Genomic DNA, 25,341 nt, shown 5'->3' on the forward strand with positions numbered 1-25,341 from the left:
TACCATTACATCATAATAAATTTGCAAAGTAACTAAAGCTAGCAAATACACATGGTGCAGTATATATTACAATATTTTCTTCTGGTAGGTGATAAAAAAAAGGAAATATTCACAGGGACCTCATAATTGTAGCCTACAGTCGATGAGTAGCTGTACTTTCCACCACTGCATGTTCTTGTCTCATGCCACACTGCGGTTGTCTTAGTGCCGTTAGAGATCCTCAGACAACGCTGACTCTCCCACAGTCCGGACTTGAGATCATGGCAATGCTTTTTTTATTAGCAGGGCTGCTAGACTTTTAGTTCCACTGATTGAGTACGATTGTATGCAGTGCTCCTATGGGAACGTGTATACTGTTGTATATGGTGAATCCACGGCAGCAGGTGCATAAGCTCCAATTTGTACAGTACGAGAGAATCTGCACTGTACTTAAAGTCCAAAAGGCTCAAAGGATGCAAATATTTACCAATTTACTCGGTTTACCAAACCGTGCTTTGCTCACTGCAATATGAAAAAAAAGTGATTTAGTGCAAAAGTGCAGAGACTAGCAAACAGGATTCTTAATGCAACATCTTAACGGGCTGCAAGTATAGCTTATCTCAGCTATACTCCAGTCAGCATATTCCTGCTAATTATATAAATTAGTTAGAGAGAAAAAAAGATCTCTGATCAAACATGGTCTATTATGTGTACTTTGTAATAGAGTACTGCATTATGATTGTAAAACTGAAATCTTCCTGGAATTAATTTTATCAACTGATCTCATTAGGCTTCAAATGAGAGCGGTTAAGGATAATAAAAAAGGGATTGACCAAGCGGCATCTGTGGGTGGTGGATTAATGGCTGCTCTACTCCTGCAGAGACCAAATCAAGTGATCAAGTAGGACTAATAACCAACTAACTAACTAACTCACCCACAAGAGTAAAACTTACAGACATATCATACAGATTCTCAGGCTCTGGACTCACAACTAAAGTAACACTTCTTGACTGTCAGAAGGTGGGCTGCTGTGTTAGAGGCACTTTTAGGAAGGTCAGCTGTTATATATAAAACGGCTCTAATAATAAATGTGTAGACATCTGTTTTCCTATAATGTTTAACCAAGGTAATGTTCATTGAATCTGTTCAATAATCATGAATAGAAACATTCTCTTCTGTATGTAATTTACTCTACCAAAGACTTGGCAGAAGAATTTTTAAATCTAAATGTTAAGATACATTTTTCAATAAAAATAATTTGTTATAATGTTTTTTTTCCAAGAAACCTGCAAATAAGTAACCCAATGTTTTTTTGGAACTGGGCATAGCAGATAGTAGAATTCCATTTTGATAGCCTGCCACCTAAAATATCATGCTAATATAGAAAACTACTCTCACAAACATGACTTTTTCAAGTCAACAGATTGCAAAAAGAGACCCAAAAAGCAAAGATTTGACCAACAATATTTAAATATTTCACATCGTTGGATCAAATTTATCAATGAGAAATCTCTACCACCAGGTGAGCAGGCAACAGGTCAGGAGACGCACTCATCTGTCATGATGTGCCACACGCGCGTCTCTGCACACACACATGCACTCACACACACACAAACAGGTGCTCTAATGTTTCTAGATGAAGGCACATAAACCTATTGAAGGTCACAGTAAGGCAGATTAACAGCACTAAGGAGAAACCGTAGAAATGAACAAACACTTTGACAGAGACTTTGACTAGTCTGCCGTGTTACAGGATCTCTGTTTAGGACTGTCCTGTCTTCCTCTGTCTGGAAGGAAGAGAGCAGGTGAGAAAGGGTGAAGATGGCTGAGAATAGGAGGAAAAAGATATCACGGCCAGTGCTGACAGACACCCCAGCCCTGTTTTCCTTGTGACCTTTTCCTCTGCAGGCAGGTAGCAAGAGTTTATCTTTGTCATTAGAAAACTAGCAGTGCTGAGCAAGAGTCCTTTCTAGTTTCCAGTCCTTATTTCCTTAAGTTATTTGGCTTGATTGCATCAGCCAACCTTTAAACAGAACGCATAACAGACGGAACAATTGACAGTCCATAAATCAACATCGTCATATGTCTTTGCAGACATAGTGTCCAACGTAAACAGTTTCTTTCATTCAGACATGTAATTGTGGCAACATACAGTACCATCACTCAAAGACAGCAGCAGTACAAACTCCAAGAGTTGTTATATCATTTACAAACAGTAACACCATACTGTAAATCACAGTTTGTTCAGTTGACTTTCATTGCATGATACTGTGAAAAGGACCAGTCTGTGCACACACCGCAGCAGTAGCAGCAGCAGCATTCCTTTGGATCACCAAGAGATTGGACTTGATTAGTCCACATAGCATTGGCTTGACATAATACCCTGTATCCAACCACATACATCCCTGTGCAGAACAACTCCGCTGTGCAGAAGTGCAACCACTCTGTTTTCCCATTCTGAGTTCACCTAAGGATTCTTGTCCCTGAGTCTTCAAACAACATCTGAGTAATGCCACTGCACCCTTCCCCACCCTGTTCCACAAGCGTCAACCTCCTGTCCTCTGCAGACATTCAACTTGTAGATATGGGTTACAGGGAGCTCCAGCTATTTCTTTGTTAATCAATCAGCTAAAATCACACCCCCTGGCAGAAGGGCAAAGAATATGACACAGCACCTGTATCACACTCAGACACACACAACAGACATGTAGTCACATAGAGTAGAGAGACTCCGCACTGGCTCTGAACTAAAAGTGCACACACATTGAACAACATACACAGCTTCAGTCTCTTAGTTGGGTCCTTCACAGAGAGCTGTGTTAGCGGTGTGTTGGGTGTAGTCGTTATGCCGGGCTGTGGCTTCTGTGTGTTTGCATGTGTGCAAGTGTATTTGTGTCCTTGTGTATTTTTATGTGCGTCTAGAGGCATTTCTGTTCATGAGGACATCTATGGTTGTGTGTGTCCCTGTGTTAAGTAAGAGCGTACTCAAACGTCCCTTTCTCCAGCCCCTCGATGCCATCAGCCCAGTTGGAGGAAGGCATACTGCTGTAGGGGTCCAGCAGGATCCTGAAACACCTTACTATCAGCAACCCCAGGAACACCAGCAGCATCCCCACAAAGGCAAAGGCGGTCTTTTGCTCAGTCAGAGAGTACGCCATCATGTCGGTTCCGCTCATGGCAGCAAGGGAGTGGTTGTAGTGGACGCTACACATGGTAAACCAACATCTAGGTGCCTCATCTCTCCTCTGATAGGGTCAGGCACTTAGAAGCCTGCATGTTACCTGGACAGAGATTACATGAGGGTTTTAGATTAGTGCTGGCTTGTCTCTTGTGAAGAGAGGATCCATTTAATACACCTTTTTAAATATTACAGATTGGTTATCACACGTAAAACATACACTGTGTAAGCTGCAGGAAATAACAGATATGGGAAAGAGAAAAATATAGAAATGAGCTGACTATAAAATGTAAAAGGTTACGGGTATCTATAAATAGCCTCTTTTGAATGTGGTATCAAACTGATGCCCAGAGACTTCGATCTCTCTCTCATTCTGCTCCTCTTGGAATATTGTAGGAAATTGCAAAAGGCAAACATGGGCAAAAGAGTGAAGGAGACTGCAGGGAAATGGGTTCAGCATTACAAGCCAATGGCTAGATTCCTTTATATCGGGTTGGAATTACAATGTGTCGCAGTGCATAGCCAGCTGTTAAACAAAGGCAAAGCTGCAAGGCATCAATGAAAACGCCACATCTCATGAAGATGGGATGTTATGTATGTTTGGTTGAGACAAGAAGGCTCTACCTGTTGCGTGCTAGCAGATGTCTGCAAGACAGCGTAATTCCATTAAAAAAAGAAAGCTACGGCGGTTGACAAAACATGATCAAAAAATTGGTGTGGTCACACTAGTAGAAGTCTGCTTTTGTCATTCTTTGCTTCCTAAATCTTTTCATATGAGCAGCAGCAGCAGCAGGTGGTTCGAGTTAGAGGATGGGACGGGGGTTAGATGAGAGAGGGAGGGTACACAACAGGCAGGGACAGGGGAATGAACAGAGAGGTTTGGGAAAGACAGATGATGGAGAAGGAAGTGCAATGATGAGTGGGACACTGCACAAGTATCTATGGTGAGAGAGTGAGAGAGGAGAGGGAGGGAGTAAGTGAGGCAGGGTGAAAGACAGAGACTGCATTGAGAGATTCCCTAGTGAGGATGTCTGAGGAAGAAAAAAGCAGGCATCTCACCGCCATTATCGTTCCATCCTCAAAGACCTGTTGCTGCTGTTTCTTGCAAACAACTCTTCATTCTTGGACACCTCAGACACAAATCCATTAATCCATCCATCGCTGACATACTGCATGTGCCAGGCTAACCTCCCATCTAAACAAAAAGCTAGAGATAAAGAGAGAAACGGAGCGAGGGAAAGGCTGGATCGACCTATGATATGTGTCTTTTCTCAGAGATACAGCTCCTCGCCTCATGCTCTCTTACTTGCTGCCTCCTACTCATTATCATTCTTTTTCTCTATCTCTCCCTCCAGAAGCACGCACGCTGGCTCCTGCTGCATGGCAACCACTTGTTAGTCTCACTCAGCTGCTTTGCTGCCTCAGTCATTCAAACAGTCCCCTCCTCAGCAACACCAGGACGGATGCAGCAGCACAAACAAGCAAATCGCCTCTTCTTGTTCTTCTCTCTTCATTCTTCCCTTCATTGGCTTATTGGGCTTTTCTCAAAATGACTCGACCAAAATGTGACAGGAATATCATGGCTTAGCCGACGAGAGAAATGCTGCCTCTCACTGCTCCTGGCCAGTAAATGCTGCTGTAAAGGTATTTTTGGTACAATACAGCATTATCCGCCAAGCCCAGTTTGATGATGTGCTTTTAATTGCTGCAGTTTGCTGTGGTCTAATTTAATTAGCCCCTGTGCTTAAAGACAAGCTCCCTGGATATGGTAAAGGAAAAGAGACTGGTGTTTCTTTATTAAATGAAAAACAGTATTGCATGGGAAAACAGAGAGCAGGTCATTTGATTGCCCACTGTAGCAGAATGCAGCAGTGAAGCGTCTGGCCATCTGTTTCAGTGTTATGCAGTGCAAATTCATATCAGCAATGTAGTTTTTGTCACAGTGGTGCAGTAAGTCGGATCTAAGGATAAGGCACGCCATAAGGGAGATGGTGACTGGTGGGTGATGTGCAATAATTCATGGATTAAAAGTGGTACAGAGAGCTCAATTTTTCTGTTTTGGTTGCAAACAGCAGAAACATTCCCTGAGAGAATATAAACACACAGGTGAATAACCTCACCCGCATTTACTTTCGCTTCAAAGTTTAATGCCTCTGCAGTGTTTTCTGAACTGTCCTTTATTCTTCTGTCAGTAGTATTTTGTATTCCGACTGTGCTGTTGATACCTTGCTGTATTTTGGTAGAAAAAGAAGGTGTCACACTGTACAGATGATGAAACATGAAACATGTACCTTGTTGCCCTCGTCAATTTAACAATGTACAGTAATGAGTGATGAGGTCAAATGATATGTCATTATCGAACAACTGACTGGAAAACCAGCAGTGCAACTTAGATGGTGAGTTTCGAAGTGTCCATTGGTCCCACATTCTCTTCATGTAATCTCTTTCCCTGGGGTCACTTGTGTAGTAGCATTCCAGTAGTTCCATATTCTCCTCCCTAGTCCACAAGTGTCTTGTTCTTGTTCCAGTTGCCCATTTCTTATCAGGTTGCCTTGGTTCCCTAACACCTGACTAGGACCATGGTGACCTGGGCAACATCCGAGTCAGTATTACTCTCTTGTTTGTGGTTTCGCCCGTTCTCGAGGCAGGCATATGCATTAAGGGTCTTGCTGAAGGACCCACACCAGATTCGATGTTAACCACGCCCTGAGCGGGATCATTTTAATGATTTTTCAGTGCCTTTTCATAATTCTATTGTTGTGCAAATGACCAACAAGGAACTTTGAACCTTGAACCATGATTACTAGCAATCTATCACAGGTAATTTGCTGTCAGAGAGGATTTCATAAATCCATTAATGGGAAAATTAACAGAAGTTCATCAACTTACGTTAGCACATTCACTTCTGAATTGCCGTTTTAATATCTGACAACAGTCATAACTATTACTATGCATGCTTTGTTTTAATGTGTATCCCGTTTTTCATGTAAAGCACTTTGGGTTTGCTTGTAATGGAAGGTGGTGTGAAAATGAAATTAACATTTACATTAACCAGCAAGTTTGTTTTTAAATGTGTGCCAAGGTGTGCTGTAAGAGGAACTGTTAAGGCAATCCAAACCTATTGCATAAAGCGTATTAAAATATTATCCAGTGTCAACAGGAAAAAGTGATAATGGTTGTTGGACTTTTATCTTGGCCAGACCAAACTGATCTTGAGAACTATAAAATGATGATTCTTAACTGCTCCAACAGTATTCCCATTAATGTTAATGAACTCTGCACCCCAACCATGTGTGATAATATAATCTGTACAAGAAAGGGCAATGACGTAAAGTGGTAAAGATTTAAATGTTTTATTACGCCTACCCATGAGCCTGATGATTACATATCGTCCTGTGGCCCGCAACTTAATTCAGTTTCCACGGAGGTCTGTCTTTTTTAGAATAAATACAATGATCTGCAATTTTGTAATTAAAGACATATTGCCAAGGTGATTGTGCACATCATGGTGTAAACGGCACAAGAAATATGGCTTTAGTTGCCAATGAAGCTATTGCACAACGACCACAGAAATGTTTTAATAAAGAATCTCTGTATGTGGTGAGCGATAGGCTTAAGGTCTTCTGTTTGCATGCAATAGCCATATTAAACAGACATATGCACGTTAGAGGCAGGTTTATGTTGTGCTATCATGGTGTATTCACACTATGAATGAGCCATTCATTTAATGTGGTTAGTTGCAGTTCCAGTTAGCTAGCATGCAGTTTCCAGTTTGACTTTGTTGTAGATTGAAACACAACAGTGAAACTTTTCTGATTGCGTATTTGTTTGGTTTGTTATAAAGACAATTTGATGTTTCTTCAAGTAATAACAATAGTAATATATTTTAATTAAAGGCGCCTTTCTTGGCACTCAGGGACGCCGTACAGGGTATAGGTTATGCGCATAAGACATTTTAAAAACTGCAAAACAAAAGGGGAAAATATTTTAGTCTGGTCTGCAGTGTTTTCAGGTAAACCACAAAGAGCTCTTTTTAGTAACTATGCTTACTCACTGTGAGAAAGTCTTACTCAGGTTTCTACAAAGAAATAAAAATCTACATACAATGTGCTGACATACTTTATAGTTTTGACACTACTTAGAAAGTTCTATTCCAGATTAAATGAACAAGGGAAACTTCCAAATCCAACTATAAAAACCACTAGCAATCAAGGAAATGTATTATCAGTTTATTAACCTGGTTTTACATTTACAGAGTAATACTTGTACGTTAAAGGTTAACTTCCCTGCTATGTTATGGGTCAACCTAATCCGTGTCTGAAATTGAACATTTTTGCAATTTGTCCTTCATCGCAATTGTCATATCATATCTCATATCTCATATCTTATCATACCTGATTTACCAGTGGCAATAAAGTGTATTTATGTATATGCAAATGTATTTATTTATTTGTTTGTTGTGATGTTGCACCAATTGTTGACAAAAAACTCACAAGTTTGATTGTAGAGGTGAAGTCAAAGAGGGGAGACAGTCCTTCCCCCAATTATTATCAGTGCAAAGGCTATCTGTAAACCTAATACATAAACAACTGTTGGAGTTTCTTGATTTCTAAGATTAGCTTTAAATCGTTGCTCAGGTGTTAACACGTGTTGTCTAAATCATCTTGCTAGTACAGCATAAAACTATGGTTTGACTAAGGTCAAAAAGGTGTTGTCCTCATATCTCACAATAGGTTTAAAAATTAGAAGCTGGACAAAGTGTTCTTAATTAGTACAATTAACTTTTGAATTGAAGTGGTATGTTTTGGTGGTTCAATCTGCACAGACTTGCTTAGGCAGGTTCTCCACAAAATGGTAGCTAAAGCATATTGTATAAAGACAATTAAATTATTCCCCTGCTAGTGTAAAAGTACATCAATCAATGGTTAAACCGTCTTTGCTACTCTATTCCATTCATCAGGGCTGCCTAGCAACCGCTCCCACATCTCGCGTTGGAGGTACAAATCTCGCATCACATTTTGAACTGCGTAGCTACAGGGGCATCTTGCGTTGTGTGGGGCAAACGAACCTCAACATGGCAGATGTTGAAATTCTTGATGATGAACCTAAGCAAGAGGAATCTACTGCATCCGTCATGTCCGAATCCGAGGAGGCATCTATAGAAACACCCAATGGCGTGAAAACGTGAGTAATAATATGTATTGTTTTGTCCGCCCGTTAGTGCAGCCGTTAGCTAGCTTAGCTAAAATGGAGTCCTGTGATGCTAGCCATCGTTAGCCAAGCAGCATCTAACCTCTGTTGTTAAACAATGTAACAGTTAAATAACAGTAACTGTGTGAACATATGCTGGATTTGATGCTAACATGACGCCAAAGTTATGCCATATCATTCTAACTGGAGTGTTAGCTAACGCTAGGTAAACTTAACGTTACGCTGCCATCACGTTAATCGTGGTGCAATGGGCCATCCTATAATCTCAATTGTTTTGCTTGTCTGCTAACGCTAACAGAAGTCTGAAATGCAACTCTTGCTAATCCTTGTTAACTCTTCGACTAGCATGGGCTATGTTTTTTTGTATCTTCAGATAGCATTGACATTAACAAGCAAGCTAACGTCACTGGTAGTTTAAACTCAATTGTAGCTACATGTTTCATTGTGCCAAGCTAATGATAACATAAAGGTAGCCGCAAATAAATGGCTCCGCGATTCTGCACTGTAACAATGAACGAACGTTCCGCTAGCAAACTTAACCTTCGTATTTATCTGCCACTCACACCTCTATAAATGGCAGTTTTCTTTTCAGCAAGTTAATTGTACTTTTTTAAAATTTCAACACAATACTGGTCAGTTTATCTGATTTATGGTTACTTTTGTTGCGAACGATCGACAGATACTTAATTTATCCCGTGGGACAATTCGGGTGTCTAACAGCACTAGCACTTATCCATACAAGGTTCAGTGTTTAAATAAAATAGTGTTCAGATTTTAATGCGCCACATAATTACCTTTTTGACTATTTGACTTAAAACTAAGTAGTTTCATTATTGCATTTACATTTTATTTTTAATATAAAGAAAAGCCACTAAAATGCAAAACCCACAGTAGAAACTTCTTACTCATAAATGTAATGACAGGCCTTTTAATGTACAGACTACTGTGTGTGTGTGTGTGTGTGTGTGTGTGTGTGATTGCTGAATGTAGATTTGAGGTAGGCTGTTCTCTCACTTGTAGCTTTTTTGCACTTTGTAGGGATGCTGAAGACACTAAGTCCCTCAAAGAAAAGCATGATGCTAAAGAGAAGTCATCCGGGAGCAGAAAAGGAAATCGCTACCATCCCTACAAAGACAAACATGGTGGAGAAAAGAAGGTTGCTCATAGGAACCGGGTGTTCATCAGCAATATCCCCTATGATATGAAGTGGCAGGCGATTAAAGATCTAATGCGTGAGAAAGGTAAAGTCCCCAGTGTTGGGGATAGTGTCTCCCTTTCTCTCTATCTCTCTTCAGCTGATCAGAAGTTCTTGACCCCTTTTCCCTTTTATTACTAGATGTCGTATCCTACTTCTAGCAGTAGTCAATTAGTTTGTAGCTTTCTTTGGATGTAATCAGCGCAGAAAGTAGGGAGCCAATTTTGTGTGGAGTTTTAATACACTTTTGGATGGACACCAATTTAGTTTGGGCTGATATGTCTGTGAGAAAAGGAAGATGAACTTTTGGAGCATTGTCAGTTCCAAAATGTAACCTCAAACCAGTAGAATAATTGATTGTTGAATGATTTTGTTGCATCTGTTGCAAGGTGAATCTTGATTATACCAATGAAAATATTGTAATGTTTTACTTTCTGAATTATGGGGTCTCAAGAATCCTTTTGAAAGGTCAAAGGGCAGCTTAAAACTCTCAACTGCCATGAATGGAATCTGTTGACAAACTGATCATGTTGAAGTCTTTTGAATTTCCCAGGTTTAAAGTAGCTGTGTTTCTCTCTGGCCTTGGCCTTTGGGTGTCTCAGTCACTGACCAGAAAGGCATGGTGTTGTCTGGTGGGATGTTGGTCTGGGCTGACTGTTGATCATTAATGGGACATCTCCATCTGTAGCGGCATTGCCAAGGCCAACGGCGACTTGACGACTTGGTGACTTTAAATTCCTTTGTTCTTTTGGTATTTTTTCCTTTGTATGTCTCATGTAGTTGGTGAGGTTACATACGTGGAGCTCTTTAAGGATGCAGAAGGAAAGTCAAGGGTAAGTGATGTGGCCAACTTGCTGCACGAGGTTTTAAATATCCTCAGCAGGCTCTCAATAATCAAGTGCTTTTTAGGTTCTGATCCTTTGGGTCTTACTAAGTTACTGAACTGGAGATACTGTGGGTTGTGTTTAGAGCCTGATAGATGGTTAATGATTGATATTCACTTGAAAGGGAGATGTCCTGTTGATTTTTGGAAAAAGTAGCCTAATGAACTCATCTAAGAGTGCACTTTTGCTTTTGTTGTTGTTATTTCAATTGGTGTAAAAGTTTGTTTGTTTGGCCATTTTCCAAAGGGAAATGTGGGTTGTGTGATTTGTCTTATTGATTGACCCTCATGTCTCAAAATCTTATTTCACAATTCTGTTATATGGCACAGCTCTCTCTTCAAAGGAACAAAAATATTCTCATAAGATCCTGTAGTGTTTTTTTTTATTCATTGTTAGGCTGTGTTTTTATACTAAATGGCAAAAATGCATACTATAGATGGTGGTTATTACAGTGGTAAAACTGGTCAATCCTAAACAATGTACTAAATCAATTTCATTAATTACGTTTTTTTATTTTCTACCTTGGTATTTGTGTCCAGTTCAAAATATTAAAATGTTTCAGATAAATTCCAATGCTCAGGTATCTGTTACTGCTTAATGTTTTTACCAAAACTTTAAAATATAAACAATTATTGTTTTGTTATTTTAAAAAAAGTAGTAATTACCAACATTGTTTCAGATAATGATAAAGAATATGTTCTTATTAGTCTTAAACACAACCAAAAACCTGCTGGCTCAAGCCTGTGGGCAAAATATGGCCAGCTTGCACTACTAAAATACTAGCAGCATGTTGATACATTACATTTATTATGTTCCAATACTTTGTTTTGATTTTAACTGTGTTTTGTTCACTCCTTCAACTTGCCTTGAAATGTGTGCTACATGGACTCTATGATGACCCCTGGTTAGGGTTGTGGGTAAGAAACAACCTTACTTTTTTCAAAACACACTTTTTTTTTCTTTTTTTAAACCTTGCACTTGCATGGAGTCATCCGATGCGTCTGTTTCCCTGATTCAACAGTGTGGTGGAGTTCAAAGATGAGGAGTTTGTCAAGAAGGCGATAGAAACTATGAATAAACACGACCTGAGTGGAAGGCCACTCAACATCAAGGAGGTGGGAGCAAAAGATGGTTAAATGATTACAGCGGAACTGTCTTTAACAACTGTTTTTGGTGTTGTTTAAAAAAATAAATAACCCTATTGTTTTTGGACAATATTTAATGCATTTTATCAGGGTAATGGGAGATCATTTTTCAGTGTTACGGTTTTTCTTTTATTGTGGTCAGATTTTGAAAAATAAATAATCCTATCGCCAACATTTGTTGATTCTTATTAGGGCTGCAGATGTTGATTTATTATAGTAATCAAGGATTCTACAGATTATTCCAATCAACTAATTGAGTATCGGATAAGAAATGTTTTAATTGTTTTATCGAAAAGCAATAATATATAATCATTTGGAATTTTCGGAATCTGCAACATTTTTATTGCTTACAAAATCATCTCTTAAAAAACTTAACATTAAGAACATTTAAGTGCCATATTACATTGTTTTCTGAAATGCAATAACAACCTCAAACTAAGGCGTAAATTAAACATACATAAACATTACCTTAAGTTTTGCAACTTAACTTTCAGAACTGCAAGTTTCAACCTGAGACTAATCTTTTTTTAGACCTATATATGAATATTTGTTATACTCAACTTATTTTCTTTTATATATTTGATTACAATGTCACACAGCTCTGTTGCACTGATGCTAGTCAGGGCTCCAGACTAGCTCTTTGCCTTGGTTGCAATGATGCATCTAACCCCAAATGTGTTCTCACTTTGCTGTTAACGCCACAACTTAAAGGTCTGGGCATTCGTACAAATTTTTGACCAAATTGGTCGCACTCTAGAGCCCTGCTAGTAGATCGTTGATCAGCTGTTTCTCCAGGAAGAGAGAAGGGTGCGCAACAATTAGCTGTTTTTCCAACTGGAGAGTCAACAAGTCGGCTCATTTTGTTCAAATTGTGGTCACGTATTTTCTTGTCTTTGATTTTTTGATGATTTTTTTTGGTGTAGTTTCATCGTCCATTCGACTGTGATGATTAAGTCAGGCTCACTATTTTCTATTGATTTTGAAGCATTGCCGTTGTGCTATTGTGATAAACTAGTTTTGATTTTGCAGTAGACACACTGTACAGTGTCTTCATGGCAAGTGTGTAACAGCAGCGTCAGCCGGGTGTGCGACATTAATCACCCATGCGGAAACGCCATGAGCGATACGTTTGTAACCTCGATTAAACAAAGATTCAAGGCCAGTTTTGTATCAAGGATTTTTAGTAATCAAATTATTCGAGTTACTCGAATTGTTTCCGCCCTACTTTTTACTTTAAACCAAAATGATGCATTTCTTTAACTGTGCTCTTGGCTTTTCTGTAGTCTTTTCTGTGTATCCAAAAAACAGTTCTAAAAATGTGTAAGTGGTTACAAATAATTGTAGCAGTTATAACATCAGATTGAAATTTTAGTGGACCTAGAAATATGATGGACACTGAAATATCACCAGGTAATGCCAATGAAGTGTGGAACTGCATTGCACAATTGTCTTTAATAGTTGCACACCCCATACCCGACTAATTCTTCTGGGTTATCTTGGTTTTGGATTTGCCATATTATCGGAGCTCCGAAGTAATTTGTAATGTATTCTTTATAAGGACCCTGATGGGGAACATGCTCGGCGTGTGCTGCAGCGCATCGGAGGAGGTCAACCAGGAGGTCGTGGGCAGGACATGGGGCCGGGTGGGATGAACATCCCTTCCTCCATTTCCAACAACCCCAACATCCCACCTGAGGTCATCCATGCACTGCAGGCCGGACGACTGGGCACCACAGTGTTTGTCGCCAATGTGAGGACATAGTGACAACTAATTTCCAAATTCAGCTGGTTATGATTATTCATGTAAATGAAAAATAATTATGTCGTTGTTTTTACAGCTTGATTTCAAGGTGGGCTGGAAGAAGTTGAAGGAGGTGTTTGGTATGGCAGGCATGGTGAAACGAGCAGACGTAAAGGAGGATAAAGACGGCAAGAGCCGAGGGATGGGAACAGTGACCTTTGAGCAGTCACTGGAGGCTGTGCAGGCCATTTGTATCCTTCAAAATTGCACACTAAAACAGAAAAAGGAAATAAAGGCACACAAAGTAATGCTTTAAAATGTCATCACAAACTTCTCCTTGACTCTGGACTCAGCCATGTTCAATGGACAGATGCTTTTCGACAGGCAGATGCATGTTAAAATGGTATGTTGTTTATAGTTATGTAACTTAAGTGTTAGAGGCTGAGAATATGAATTTTAACATTTGTTGTGTGGTTCTATAGGATGAGAAATCTGTTCCCCCTGATGATTTCCGTCAAGTAGAAAAAACACCTCAGTTACCACGTGAGTACAGTTTAACACCCTGTCAGTTGTTGATATCAAACTTGTATCTGTAGCAATAGGCTCAGGGAATTGTTTATAGCAATAACATTGTCAGTGTAAGAGGTGCAATACCCTCTGGAAACCGATGACACACGTTGGTCAAATTGTGTAGATATTGCAAAGATCTTGAAGGTCACGTAAAGCCGCCTACATGTTGCCTCTGGAAAATCGGTGAGGTGGAAAAGCGCAGTACCGTTCTGGAATTGGTTGCGCCTTTAAAGGTCAGTAGCAACTGTGTCAAAGTTGAAATAGTTCAAACTTTGCGCACAGCGGCAATTCCGGACAGTACGTGACGCTAAGGGTTGCGCCTCGTTGGGCGGTTCTGCTCTCCCCGTGGGAAAACAACGGGCCGGCCGGCGCAGAGCAGTTTTACCGCAGTTGATGTGTAGGCAGTTTAAAGAATTGTCTTTGCAAGTTTTCTTTTTATTAAATTACTTTGTATTAAGTGACCTAGATTCTCACTGAATGTCTTTTGTCATTAAGATAATTGATTCTGCTTTGTATACATTCTGATGTAATGTAATCCACCCTTAATGTTCGTAAATTATTTAGTTCATACTTTTTTCCCCTTGTGTTTTTTTGTGTCTAGGGGGTCTAGGTGGTATCGGCATGGGACTGGGCCCAGGAGGGCAGCCTATAAATGCCAACCGTCTGAGTGGTGGAGGAGGGGGAGGAGGCATGGGGTCCATGGGGCCTGGAGGTCAGTCACCTCTTAAATATTAGCAGTTATGTTGGTGCAGAAATGCTCACACATCCCACACACCGTACATCACGTGCTGTGATGTGTCAGCCTCTGTAGGCAAATGCTATAAAGAATCTGATGCATTTCCACTAGCTAGGCAACTCATTAGCACCACAAGGCAGCATCAATCAACACCTTTGAATATCATTTTGTAATTAATATGCCGCCAAACTAACCTAACGGCTCAAATGCAGGACTTCACCGCTACTAGGTATAAAAAAAACAAAAACAATGGTACAAAATTAACCCGGTGTAGTATATACGTTTTGGCATCTCTCTCTCTCTCTCTCTCCCCCTCCCCCTCCCCCTATTGGATGTAATTGGATACAATATGTGCTTTGGCATGGCCTGACTGACATCTTCTCTTAGGTATGGATGCTCAAGGTTATGGTGGAATGAACAGAGTTGGAGGAGGTAAGGTTTTTGTTCTCACAAATTCCCTGTAAAAGACCAATGTCATCTTTTTGTGGAGGAAGGAAAGAACGATGTTCAAACTTGGTGCTGCTTTTGACAGGAATGAGTGGAGGTGGCTTTGGGGGCATGGATAACATGGGCAGCATGGGTGGCTTTAGAGGGAGAGACATGGTGCCTGGTGGCAGGATGGGAGGTAAGTGAGCGTATTCACTCATACTGGGCAGAGAAAAGGTTCAGCTCTAGGACACTATCAGTCCGTCCAGGTTACCGCGGCCTTTTTTAGAATGTTGCAACCCAAAATGCCTGATTTTGTGGGAACTTTTGTAAAAAAAAAAAAAAAAAAAGGAAACTTGTTTTGGGGATATAAAACTACTCTGGGCTAAGTTTTCCTAGTAACCTTCCCAAAAAGGCTCAGGATGCTGCATATGTTGGTATAATAATTTACTGATTGAATTTGCACTAACAATAACGAGCGTACTGTAGCTGTCCTCAATTAGGTCACCCTGTAGATCTCAGTTTTGTTTTTTTCCGGCATCCACCGTGTGCGTGTGTGTCAGTTGGGGGAGGCCCCACCCGCTGCAGAGAGCAGACAGGATTTAAACAACTGCTGATTCAGCGTGAAAAATGGTTACAGCCTACATGGATGTAAAAACGTGTACACGTTGGCAGGGCAGTCTTTCGCTGTGCGTTTTTTTTGGGAAATGTGAGATGTTTGAGTCCCACACACCTCGTCTTCATGTCAGAAACAAGGAAATGAATTTTGAGACGTTTGTGTGATGTTAACCCGTTCTCACTCCCGCTTGGTAAGTGGCTCTGTGTCACATACTGATACAAAGTCTGGCAAGTGGGACTGCTGGAATTGGTTGAAGTTGCGGGAAACTCCGGTTATTGGCAGAGAAGTTGTTGTGATTGGTCAAAATTGTGATTGTGCGCATTGTCGCACCAGATTTACGATTGGTTGAATTGGCGCCATTGTGAAATCCTGAAGCGACAGTATTATACTTATTACTATGTAAACAATGAGATGCACATTTTGTGTTATTGATAACTTACGTCTAAGGTTAAATGTTTTTCTGTGTTGAGATATGTACCGTTCAGGAATGGATCGGGACTTCGGCCACAGTGACCTGCCAATGAATCGAGGATTTGGTGATTCTTTTGGAGGAATGGGTAAGTCACCTCACACAACCCTGAATGGAGGTTTATGCATATTTCTGTGTGTAGTTTGGATTTGAGTTATTATGGGGTTTAGGAATGCTTTCTGTGTGCTGTTCTTTTCATAGGTTGACTGTTTGTGTTTTTGTTGTTGTGAAATTTGTGTGGCATGGTCTAATCTTACCTGCATTCTCTTCTTCAGGTGGAGGTTTTGGAGGAGGCATGGGCAGTGGTGGCATGGGACACATGGGGACCGGATTAGGTACATGAGATATTCCATCCACAGTTTTTCTAAATCGTTAATATGAATTCTTACCCCAACTAGCAGAGACCTGGGCCACTTTATTACTGTGACATTTGAAAGGTTTTATTTATTAGACTTTACCATTTTATAGTCTTTTGACAGTTTAAAAAGCCGGATGATCATGTAAATGGATGAGTGAGTATTTTGGACCATGACGTCATGCTCAGTTGGTGGAGCAGGCGCACATGGGTAGAGCTTCACTCCTTGACGCAGCTTAGACCCTTGGGCGCATGTCGTTGCCCTTCTCTTTCCCCTTTCCTGTCTTCATCTGTCCTGTGGAATAAAGGCCTAAAACGCCCCCAAAAATATAATGAGTCGGTCCAGTAGCTGGAGAGACAGACTGTCCTTCAATCAGATGACCCTAAGCACAACAATTGGCTCTGCTCATGTGTTGTCCTGAAACAGAAGTTCCTGAGCACAAGTGTATCAATCGTGATCACATACTGTATACATGAGAACCAAAACACTTGGCCACACAGACCGCATGAAAAAAGAATCTAATGTGCATGTTGTGGGGGGGGGGAAATGTGGAAGTCTGTTTAATCCTTTTTGGCATTTGGTCCAACCAGATCAAACACCAAAAAGGGTTATACAGGTTTCCTGTATATACAAACATTGTATATGGCTACATGGTTTTGTGGAAATAACCAGGTATGAGGTGTTTTTCTCAATACTACTGCCTGTATGAAAGAAAATAGTTGTGTGTCAATTAGCTTAATTTTTTTAAATCAGAGCTAATCAGTTACCTCAGTGTAGAAAATGTCATTGATTTGGACACGGCCCTATTTTTGTGGTGGCGCAGCCTTAGCAAGTAGTGCTCTGAATGTTATTTTTATTGCCATTATGCGCAGCCATCCAGTGTTTACTTTTTTTATTTAAATCTTGTGAAAAACAAGATAACAGACTGTTCATTAGCTGAGAATTTATTTATAAATTACCACTTTAAATAAATTACCAATTTATTTATCTATTCCACTTCAGCCAGCACTTTGCACATCCACACATACTATACAAGAGCAGAAATGGCATGTACGCTTGGAGACGCCCATGCAGTTGGTGCACTCAAAACAGACCACTTTGTACTTGTTGCACAATCAAACTCCGGCCCACGGAGTTGTACACAAAATACAAAGTGCAAAAGAGTGTAAGAGAAACTTTGTATTTTGTATTCACAAGATAATTTTATAACTCACTTTCTATTTACACTCTTTCTTGTGGAATTGGTTAGTGACTAAGGACAAATGCAGGTCTACTAACTGTTCCTTTACAACAAAGATAATGTTTGGAAGTGCCTGGATACCAATACAGTTTAAGTGTTTACACACTTTGACATGTCATTGGACTAAATTAATGGGACAAAAACTGCAAGATGGCAAAAGGCCTCACTGTAATGATTAGTGTATGACAGTTTTACTTTTGATTCTCTGGTATTTAAAATATACATAACATTATTTTAATTTGCGATTTCATTTCATGACTGTGTTAATAGCAGGTGGTGGAATGGGGAATATGTCGATGGACCGGATGGGCTCCAGCTTTGACCGTATGGGCATGTCAGGAATGGACATGAACTGTGGCTTTGGTGGCTATGGAGGTGGGGGACCAGGCCACATGGGTGGAGGCATGTCTGACAGGGCCTCTGGGTCCAAAGGAGGCTGTCAGATCTTTGTGCGAAATGTAAGTGCCGGTTAGTTAATCATTTGTAATGAGGATGACTGTTGGCATATTTTCCCTCTGAGCGCGGCTCTTTTTAAGATTTATGTGTACCCTATGCTTTGTTGGTGCACTCATCTTTTTATTTGCATCTTGTACTAGTTTTGCCTAGCCTCAAATATGTTCAAGATGAAAAATGTATCAACTGAAGTATGCATTTGTGTGTTGCAGCTCTCCTATGATCTGACATGGCAAAAGTTGAAAGAGAAGTTCAGTCACTGCGGTAGGTCTTTTTCTTGTTATGAATTCAATCTTTATTGTTAAATTTACAAGGCACTCTCTCTGACATTTCATTATGAATCGTCATTGGATATGAATGCCTAACTTACAGGTTTAACATTCATCAACGTTGATTTATTGTGGTTTCAGAATGCATTCATTGCTCATTCTTTTATACTGCAGGCCAGGTAATGTTTGCAGAGATCAAGATGGAGAACGGAAAGTCAAAGGGCTGTGGAACAGTGAGATTCGACTCTCCAGAGAGTGCTGAGAAGGCCTGCAGGATGATGAATGGAACCAAGATCAATGGCCGAGAGGTGGACGTCCGTATCGATCGGAACGCCTAGAGCTGTTCAAGTCCAGCTAACACACTTCCACATTCAGCCCTCTTGCCAATGATCTTTTTGTTTTGTTTTAAAAACACAATTACTTCATATCTCCATGTGTCCACTTTTTGTTTTTGTTTATATAAACTACTAGCTCTTTTATCTTTGATTTGTAAACCCTTTTTGTCCGGCAGTTTATTTGAACAAATAAACTTTTTAATTTTTAAACCTGGTGGTTGTAAAATCTCCTGAGATCAGTCTCGAAGTTGTTCTTCCCAGCACGTTACCTGAATCTGAGGTGGTGATCTGATTAGCATTCTCGCTCAACACTGCCGTGCAGTGGCTTCTTGAGTGTGGTGGGGGGGGGGGATTCCACATTAATCACAAAGGCAGCAGTTGGAATAAAGTGAGAACAGAATGGACATGGATGTCAGGCTATTTACATTCCCAGTTCTCCAAAATTGGGGTAGTTTGTTTCAGTAGAATAAGATTAGTCACTTTTTTGGTTTTATTGACAGTTACAAGTCTAAGTATAGATTGGTGCCTGTAGTCCATCTGAGCTTTGCAGTTAGCTGTAAATGGCTGATAAAATCTTGTTTTATTTTTTAGGTAATGGAAAACAAGTTTGTTTTACTAATTTCTACATTCCTGACAAGAGTTAAAGCTTAGAGTTGTGTAAAGGGGGCAGAAATTTGTCAACTCACCCACTTTAAGATAAGGAAGATAAGTTTTGTTCACACCTTTTTATATTCCTTGACTTGTCAGTTCTGGATTCATTGGAACTTGCCAGTCACTCCTGTGACAGCACATTTTCTCTTTATGGTGACTGAGTAAGGCAGAAGACCTCTCAGAACAGAACTTGAAAATGGGTCTTCATTGAGTCTGGTTCTGTGAGGCACACATTTTTTATCTTTGGCACGTTTCCACCTTAAATTGAAATATATATAGTATATATTACTTATTGAGATCATCCTGTGACCAGCACATGAGAGTGGGACCATGCTTCCTTGTCTTGACATATAAATATTTATAGGTTTAACAATTCTGTTGTGTGTTTGAAACATGGCCTCAGTCCTCAGGAGGTAAAATCTCAGTCGCTGCACAGTCTTACGGGATTATTTCCAATAATCCCAAGCTCATACAGGATGGACAGAGTGGCAAAGAGGATGTAGCAGAATAGACAAACGAGTCCCAACTTCCAGTCCAACTTCCATCCGTTAATGTGCACGGATACAAAAAGGAAGACAATTGAAAGGAGGAGCGTAATGGAAATGAAGACCAGCCCGGTGCTGTTGACTTCTACAGGGTTGTCGGGGTCTACAAAGGCAGTCTTGATGAACCAAGGCAGGCCCAGGCACAGCATGTCGAAAACATTAGAGCCCACGATGTTGGACATGGCCATGTCAGCTTTCCCTGATAAACAGAGAACATTGACATTTGAAACATTTAACATCCTGGATTTATGTCTATTCTCATAGAATTTCGGTATTCAAGTTAAGATTTTTTTTTCTCTTGTCACTTTTTACTTTTCCATGGGAAAGTGGCTCAGCAAAGAATGAGTAATCAATAGTTACCACGTGCATAACTTTCAGCAAGAGCTAAGTGCCCAAGTACATTTCGTCATTATTTAGTAAATAAACCCTTATTAAAATGGAATTTACGAAGGAAGCAAATTAATCTTAATTACAATGTTTTATTATGGCTGGCCTCAAACTAAATCCAGGACTGTTGTGGATTGCATCTGATAAATTGGGACACTGATGTTTACCTTCTCTGGCCACCATCACGCTGGCTATAGTGTCAGGTATACTGGTTCCAGCAGCAAGCAGAGTGAGTCCCATCACTGTATCGGGGATGCCAAGGGTTTCGCCTGTGTTAACATAAAAAAACCACTACAGTCAGAGTCCCCCTCCTCCAACAACATCAGTAATCACTGGAGTCAGGGTCGTAGCAGGATTTTAGTAATACTGAAATCATGAGACCAAATTCTCTCAACACATCCCCGCCCACCTAAGAACTTTTCAATAAGCCTCTAAATCCACACAATGTGTTGAGCACAGTGCCTGAATTGGACCCAAAAAAGTGCCAGAACCCTAATTCAGCAGGTTTGTAGCACGATCATTGCACATGTCTTGTAAATATTCGTATTCACATGTATAACTTGTAGGGGTGACCACAAGTAGTCGACTTTTTAATCTGAGGAGCGTGATTCCACCATGAATCCACCACCGTGATTCCACCGCCAATCTCACAATCAAATCGTCGCAGTGCTTAAAATGTGGTTATGAAACAAAGGATTATTGCATCTGCGATATATGGGGATGCTGAACTGTTTTTTCCCAATAAATCAGGATATATAGCTTATTTGATTGTAAATATCAGCCTCATGGACAAAAATCAGAAGTGCTGATACTTAGTACAGGTGAGTACTGGCCTTTTTTTAGACACTAGTTGAGCATTTGAAAACAGTACAACATTTTATCTTTTATTTGTTATTTAACTGTTGCATTATGTATACTGTAAATGTTTTTTCCTACATTATGTGCTTGTGCCAGGTGTGTAATTCTGGTGGAGACAATTCCTTTCATTTTTTTAATGTATTTTAATTGTCCCCAAACTGTCCCCAAAAAAGTATAGGAACAGGCCTTACAAGAAGACCCAACTGGTGTAATCCTTGAAATCTTTTCATGTCACTATACTCCACCTAAATGTATAGAAATATTGCAGACATGACCATGTCTTCGTGGAAGCTATGACCGATTGGAAGCAGTTGTGGGGAAAATATTTTCTGTTAGTCTAACACCACCTGGATTTCATTCCAATATGTTGCTGTCATGGCCTATGAAAGTTAAATTAATATTTGTGAACATGAACTACTCTCTCTCAAAGCCAGAAAATAATGCATCCAGTATACAACCTGGAGTTGCTCCAAAGAAAGTTGAATGGGAGACTGACTTTGTGGACCCTCAGAATGTTATATAGCTTTGTTATATTGAATATATTATATATTATACTGAACTTCTGAAACAGACAATCTACCCATATTCCCCTGGGGGTCATCTATATCATTGTTTTTCAAATTGGAGCACACCTCCCCTTAGGGGTACATTGGAGTACTGCAGGGGGCAAATAAGATTGTTTTTTAAGGTAGTTAAAAATATATCAGTCATGCATCTATAACATCTTTCCAAATTCATTGCCTAGATCAGACCTTATACGTGATGGCATCACACGTTTTAGTTTAAGCTCTAGTTTTGGGATTTGGAAGAGAGTTGTTCTATTTTGGTGTATGCTCACATGCTATGGTGTAAGCTTCACTGGTACCCAAATATTTACCACATATTGTAAACCAAAGACAGGAATATTTACACTATTCTTAATCATATATTGTATGTTCAGTTATACCTGCCTGGCCCCATGCCTGCTCTTTCATAAGACCAAACTCTCCGCTCATGTGAGCCAATCTGACGACTACACGATAATAATCTTATTATGCTTCAGTAGACCTACCATCGTCACATGATGAAACTTCCCTTTCAGCCTGATTTGAGGTCAGTTTTATTCTCTTGGACCTGTGCCTGTGGCTACTTCTGCATATGCAGCCAAGGCTCACATGATATCACAAGGATGAAGCAGGCTGTAATCCTGGTTATGCACTCGGCCCACCGGCTACAATAACCCCCCTCCTTAACCTCCACGACAATGGCATCCCAGGAATTAGCCAGCAGACCAACATGTGATTCTACTCTGCAAATCAGACATTTTTCTCACAAGTTTTAAAGACTTGTGATCCACAAAGGTTCTATAACCTGGTGTGTGACAGGCTGATTACACCTGTGACTAAAGTGAAGACACTGAGGAGATGTACCGATGTTATACAATCTGAAGCATCACAGAATGCAAAAGTTTAAAAAGTGATCTTACCGACAATAGTCACCATCCACACCAGCACGTACGTGAAACCTGAGATCCAGACAGCTGACATGAGGAAGGTTATCATGAACCATCCCTTCCAGAACCTTCTCCTGCAGTTAGGGATGGTCAGGAAAAGCAGAGTGATGATGGGAAGAGACAGGACCCAGAAAACCCGTTTCAAGTCGCTCTCCGGCACGGCAAACACATTTTTATGCTCCGCTGGGACACAAGCAGACAAACATGTAATGAGTGAAACTGTATCCCATCATCAGTGGGTCGTGAAGGTCAGCAAGTAGATTACTCAAGCTTGACACAAATACTGGTAAACCATGCGCTAAGAAGTGTGTTTTACCTTCAGGAATCTCATTGAGGCCATGAAGACTGAGGGACAGCTGAGAGTATCCTGAGTCGTCCTGGAAGATCCCACTGTCCGTTCTGGAGCGACTGTGGACTCGCAGGCTGGTTTGGTCGCTCCAGCCCATCAGAGCCTGTGTCTCAGTCTTCTCATTGGATCCTTTATCCAGACATGTGCAGCAAGGGCTCAGCTTCCTCAGGACAAACTCACTGATGCGAAGGTCAAAGCACAGAACCATGATGTAGACGCCATAGACCAGCAGCAGACATGCAGCGTCATACCTGTAAACATCAACAACTGAGTTCATTACCTCGCTTGTTAAAGATTTACCAAAGAAAACATATTATAAAACCCATATGCAAAAATGACCTCAAAAGTGTCTAAGCATTAGTATATTTATCCATGTCTATCATATCATATTCAATATATGTTTCTATCAAAATGTCAAAAAAGCTAATGTCTGAATTGAATCACTGCAATATTATTTGTCCTTTGGACACTGCTTTACGTTCTGATCTTGGCACATTATGTTTATTTTGCACTAAAGTTCTCATACTACTCATTTCACACAGGAGTATTCACAAAATAAGCTTCACCATGTGGTTAATTCATATAGAGTATTTATTTATTTATTAATTACCAGAAAACAAGCTATGTTGTATAATTCTGCATATCAGGATATAATATTTTGGCCACGTCACCCAGCCCTAATAAGTAGGTTTTTTTGAAAATATATTTTAAACTACAAAAACCAATAGTTAAAGGCCATTATGGGAGTTGTTCCTGAGTTTTTTGAAGTTATTAACCTGTGTCCACTACACTACATTTTGCTGTGTTTGTGATGGGATATTGTCTTATTTAGGGGTAATGAATTTCTCTGTGCGGTCAGTATAATAAATGTCAGTGAGTCACAGTACTGTACTACACTGCACTTCATTTGTGATCTGTTTTCATGACACTCACCAGTAAACCTTGTTATCAGAAATTATGGCAATAACAGCAGCAACACTGATACTGTATGCCAGGCAGTCCCTGAACAGTGGCCAACAGGTGAGACGCCCGGCCTGATAAAGGAAACAAAAATAAATGGTTTACAGCTTATAAAACACAATGTACACAATGATTCTTCTGCTTCTGACCCAATAAAAGTGCAGCTCTTGTGTACAGGTAGTTGGCAGGATGGTAATTTTTGTATGAATATTGTGAGTGTGTGATTGTGTCAGAATGTACCATAGAGGCCAAGAGTCCACATGCAGCACAGATCCCAAGCAGGTTGTAGACGGCTGATCCCACAATGGTGCTGACGCCGATGTCTCCCTTTGTTACAAACACACCTGAAGACACATACACACACATAAAGAGCACATCTTAGCTTTGAGGACAGAGACAATGTGGATGCATAGATGACAAATAAGAAGAAATCCCTCGCTGTTCCCTCATGTGGTGGAGTCACACTTTATCTGGTCGGGAAAGAATACGGTGACAGTGATGGTGCCACCATCAACATCGCCTACTGTAGTTATTGTCATAATAATGCATGATTACCCAGAAAGGCTGTGACCAGTTCAGGGGCAGAACTCCCAGCTGCCATAAATGTAGCTCCTGCTACATCCTGAGACAGTCCCAGACCTGAGAGATACACGAAATAATACAAGAACACATGACAATTTGACTATTATATGGAATTAAATTAAACTATAGCACAAACTACAAACTCAAATATAACCATACATGTTGTTGTAGGGCAATGGCTAGTATTGCATTGCATTGTACAGGTCCACCCACTGTAAGTTTATTGGTCAGGTTTACACCCTATTAAGAATTGTTCAATTAAACGATTAGTCCATTGACAGAAAATTAACAATTTGGATAATAATAAATAATTTGCTTTTATTCAGTTTTATATCAGTTTGAACCAAACATTTGGGGGTTTTGTACTGTTGGTCAAACAAACAAGACACTAAGACATCACCTTGGGCTCTCAGAACTAGTGTTGGGAATTTATTTGTGAACTTTGTGAGACTTTTCATTGGCCAAAGGATTAACGGATTCATTGAAAAAAGAATTGAATAATGACAATAATCATTAGTCACGTTTATTGTTAGTATGATGATGGTACAGACATCTGCATCTAAAGCAAATGTGTTATATGTATGGACTTATACACAATCTGTCCACATATTTAGGTATTGTTAAGAGTCCTACAAAATCTATCTATCTATCTATCTATCTATCTATCTATCTATCTATCTATCTATCTATCTATCTATCTATCTATCTAT

General features: G+C 40.0%; 3 protein-coding genes across 4 annotated transcripts; 1 reads left to right on the forward strand and 2 right to left on the reverse strand.

Moving 5' to 3' along the window:
* Positions 1-1,446: 1,446 nt before the first annotated feature.
* On the reverse strand, positions 1,447-4,799 carry ctxn2 (cortexin 2). The gene is made up of 2 exons (XM_034878809.1): positions 4,218-4,799; positions 1,447-3,261 (listed from the first exon to the last, which is right to left on the reverse strand). The coding sequence occupies exon 2, from the start codon at positions 3,190-3,192 to the stop codon at positions 2,950-2,952; it is 243 nt and encodes an 80-aa protein (XP_034734700.1). The 5' UTR covers positions 3,193-3,261; positions 4,218-4,799; the 3' UTR covers positions 1,447-2,949.
* A 3,300-nt stretch (positions 4,800-8,099) lies between these two features.
* Positions 8,100-19,021, forward strand: myef2 (myelin expression factor 2). 2 transcript variants are annotated; one of them, XM_034870570.1, is made up of 17 exons: positions 8,100-8,342; positions 9,408-9,610; positions 10,345-10,397; positions 11,358-11,365; positions 11,470-11,563; positions 13,152-13,343; positions 13,432-13,585; positions 13,688-13,737; positions 13,817-13,877; positions 14,506-14,616; positions 15,028-15,072; positions 15,173-15,265; positions 16,156-16,242; positions 16,430-16,489; positions 18,024-18,208; positions 18,416-18,467; positions 18,647-19,021. In XM_034870570.1, the coding sequence occupies exons 1-17, from the start codon at positions 8,233-8,235 to the stop codon at positions 18,808-18,810; spliced, it is 1,722 nt and encodes a 573-aa protein (XP_034726461.1). In that variant the 5' UTR covers positions 8,100-8,232; the 3' UTR covers positions 18,811-19,021. The 2 variants fall into 2 exon arrangements, with proteins under 2 accessions (XP_034726461.1, XP_034726465.1); XM_034870574.1 differs by lacking the exon at positions 15,173-15,265 and having other exon boundaries at positions 18,647-18,850.
* A 491-nt stretch (positions 19,022-19,512) lies between these two features.
* Positions 19,513-24,710, reverse strand: slc24a5 (solute carrier family 24 member 5). Its single transcript, XM_034870586.1, has 8 exons — positions 24,605-24,710; positions 24,290-24,393; positions 24,023-24,123; positions 23,057-23,340; positions 22,714-22,923; positions 20,558-20,659; positions 19,644-20,202; positions 19,513-19,585 (listed from the first exon to the last, which is right to left on the reverse strand). Exons 1-7 carry the CDS (start codon positions 24,648-24,650, stop codon positions 19,880-19,882), a joined length of 1,170 nt encoding a protein of 389 aa, XP_034726477.1. The 5' UTR covers positions 24,651-24,710; the 3' UTR covers positions 19,513-19,585; positions 19,644-19,879.
* Positions 24,711-25,341: the final 631 nt, after the last annotated feature.

Source organism: Etheostoma cragini, chromosome 1 (genome assembly GCF_013103735.1).
Source record: "Etheostoma cragini isolate CJK2018 chromosome 1, CSU_Ecrag_1.0, whole genome shotgun sequence".
Lineage (NCBI taxonomy): Eukaryota > Metazoa > Chordata > Actinopteri > Perciformes > Percidae > Etheostoma > Etheostoma cragini.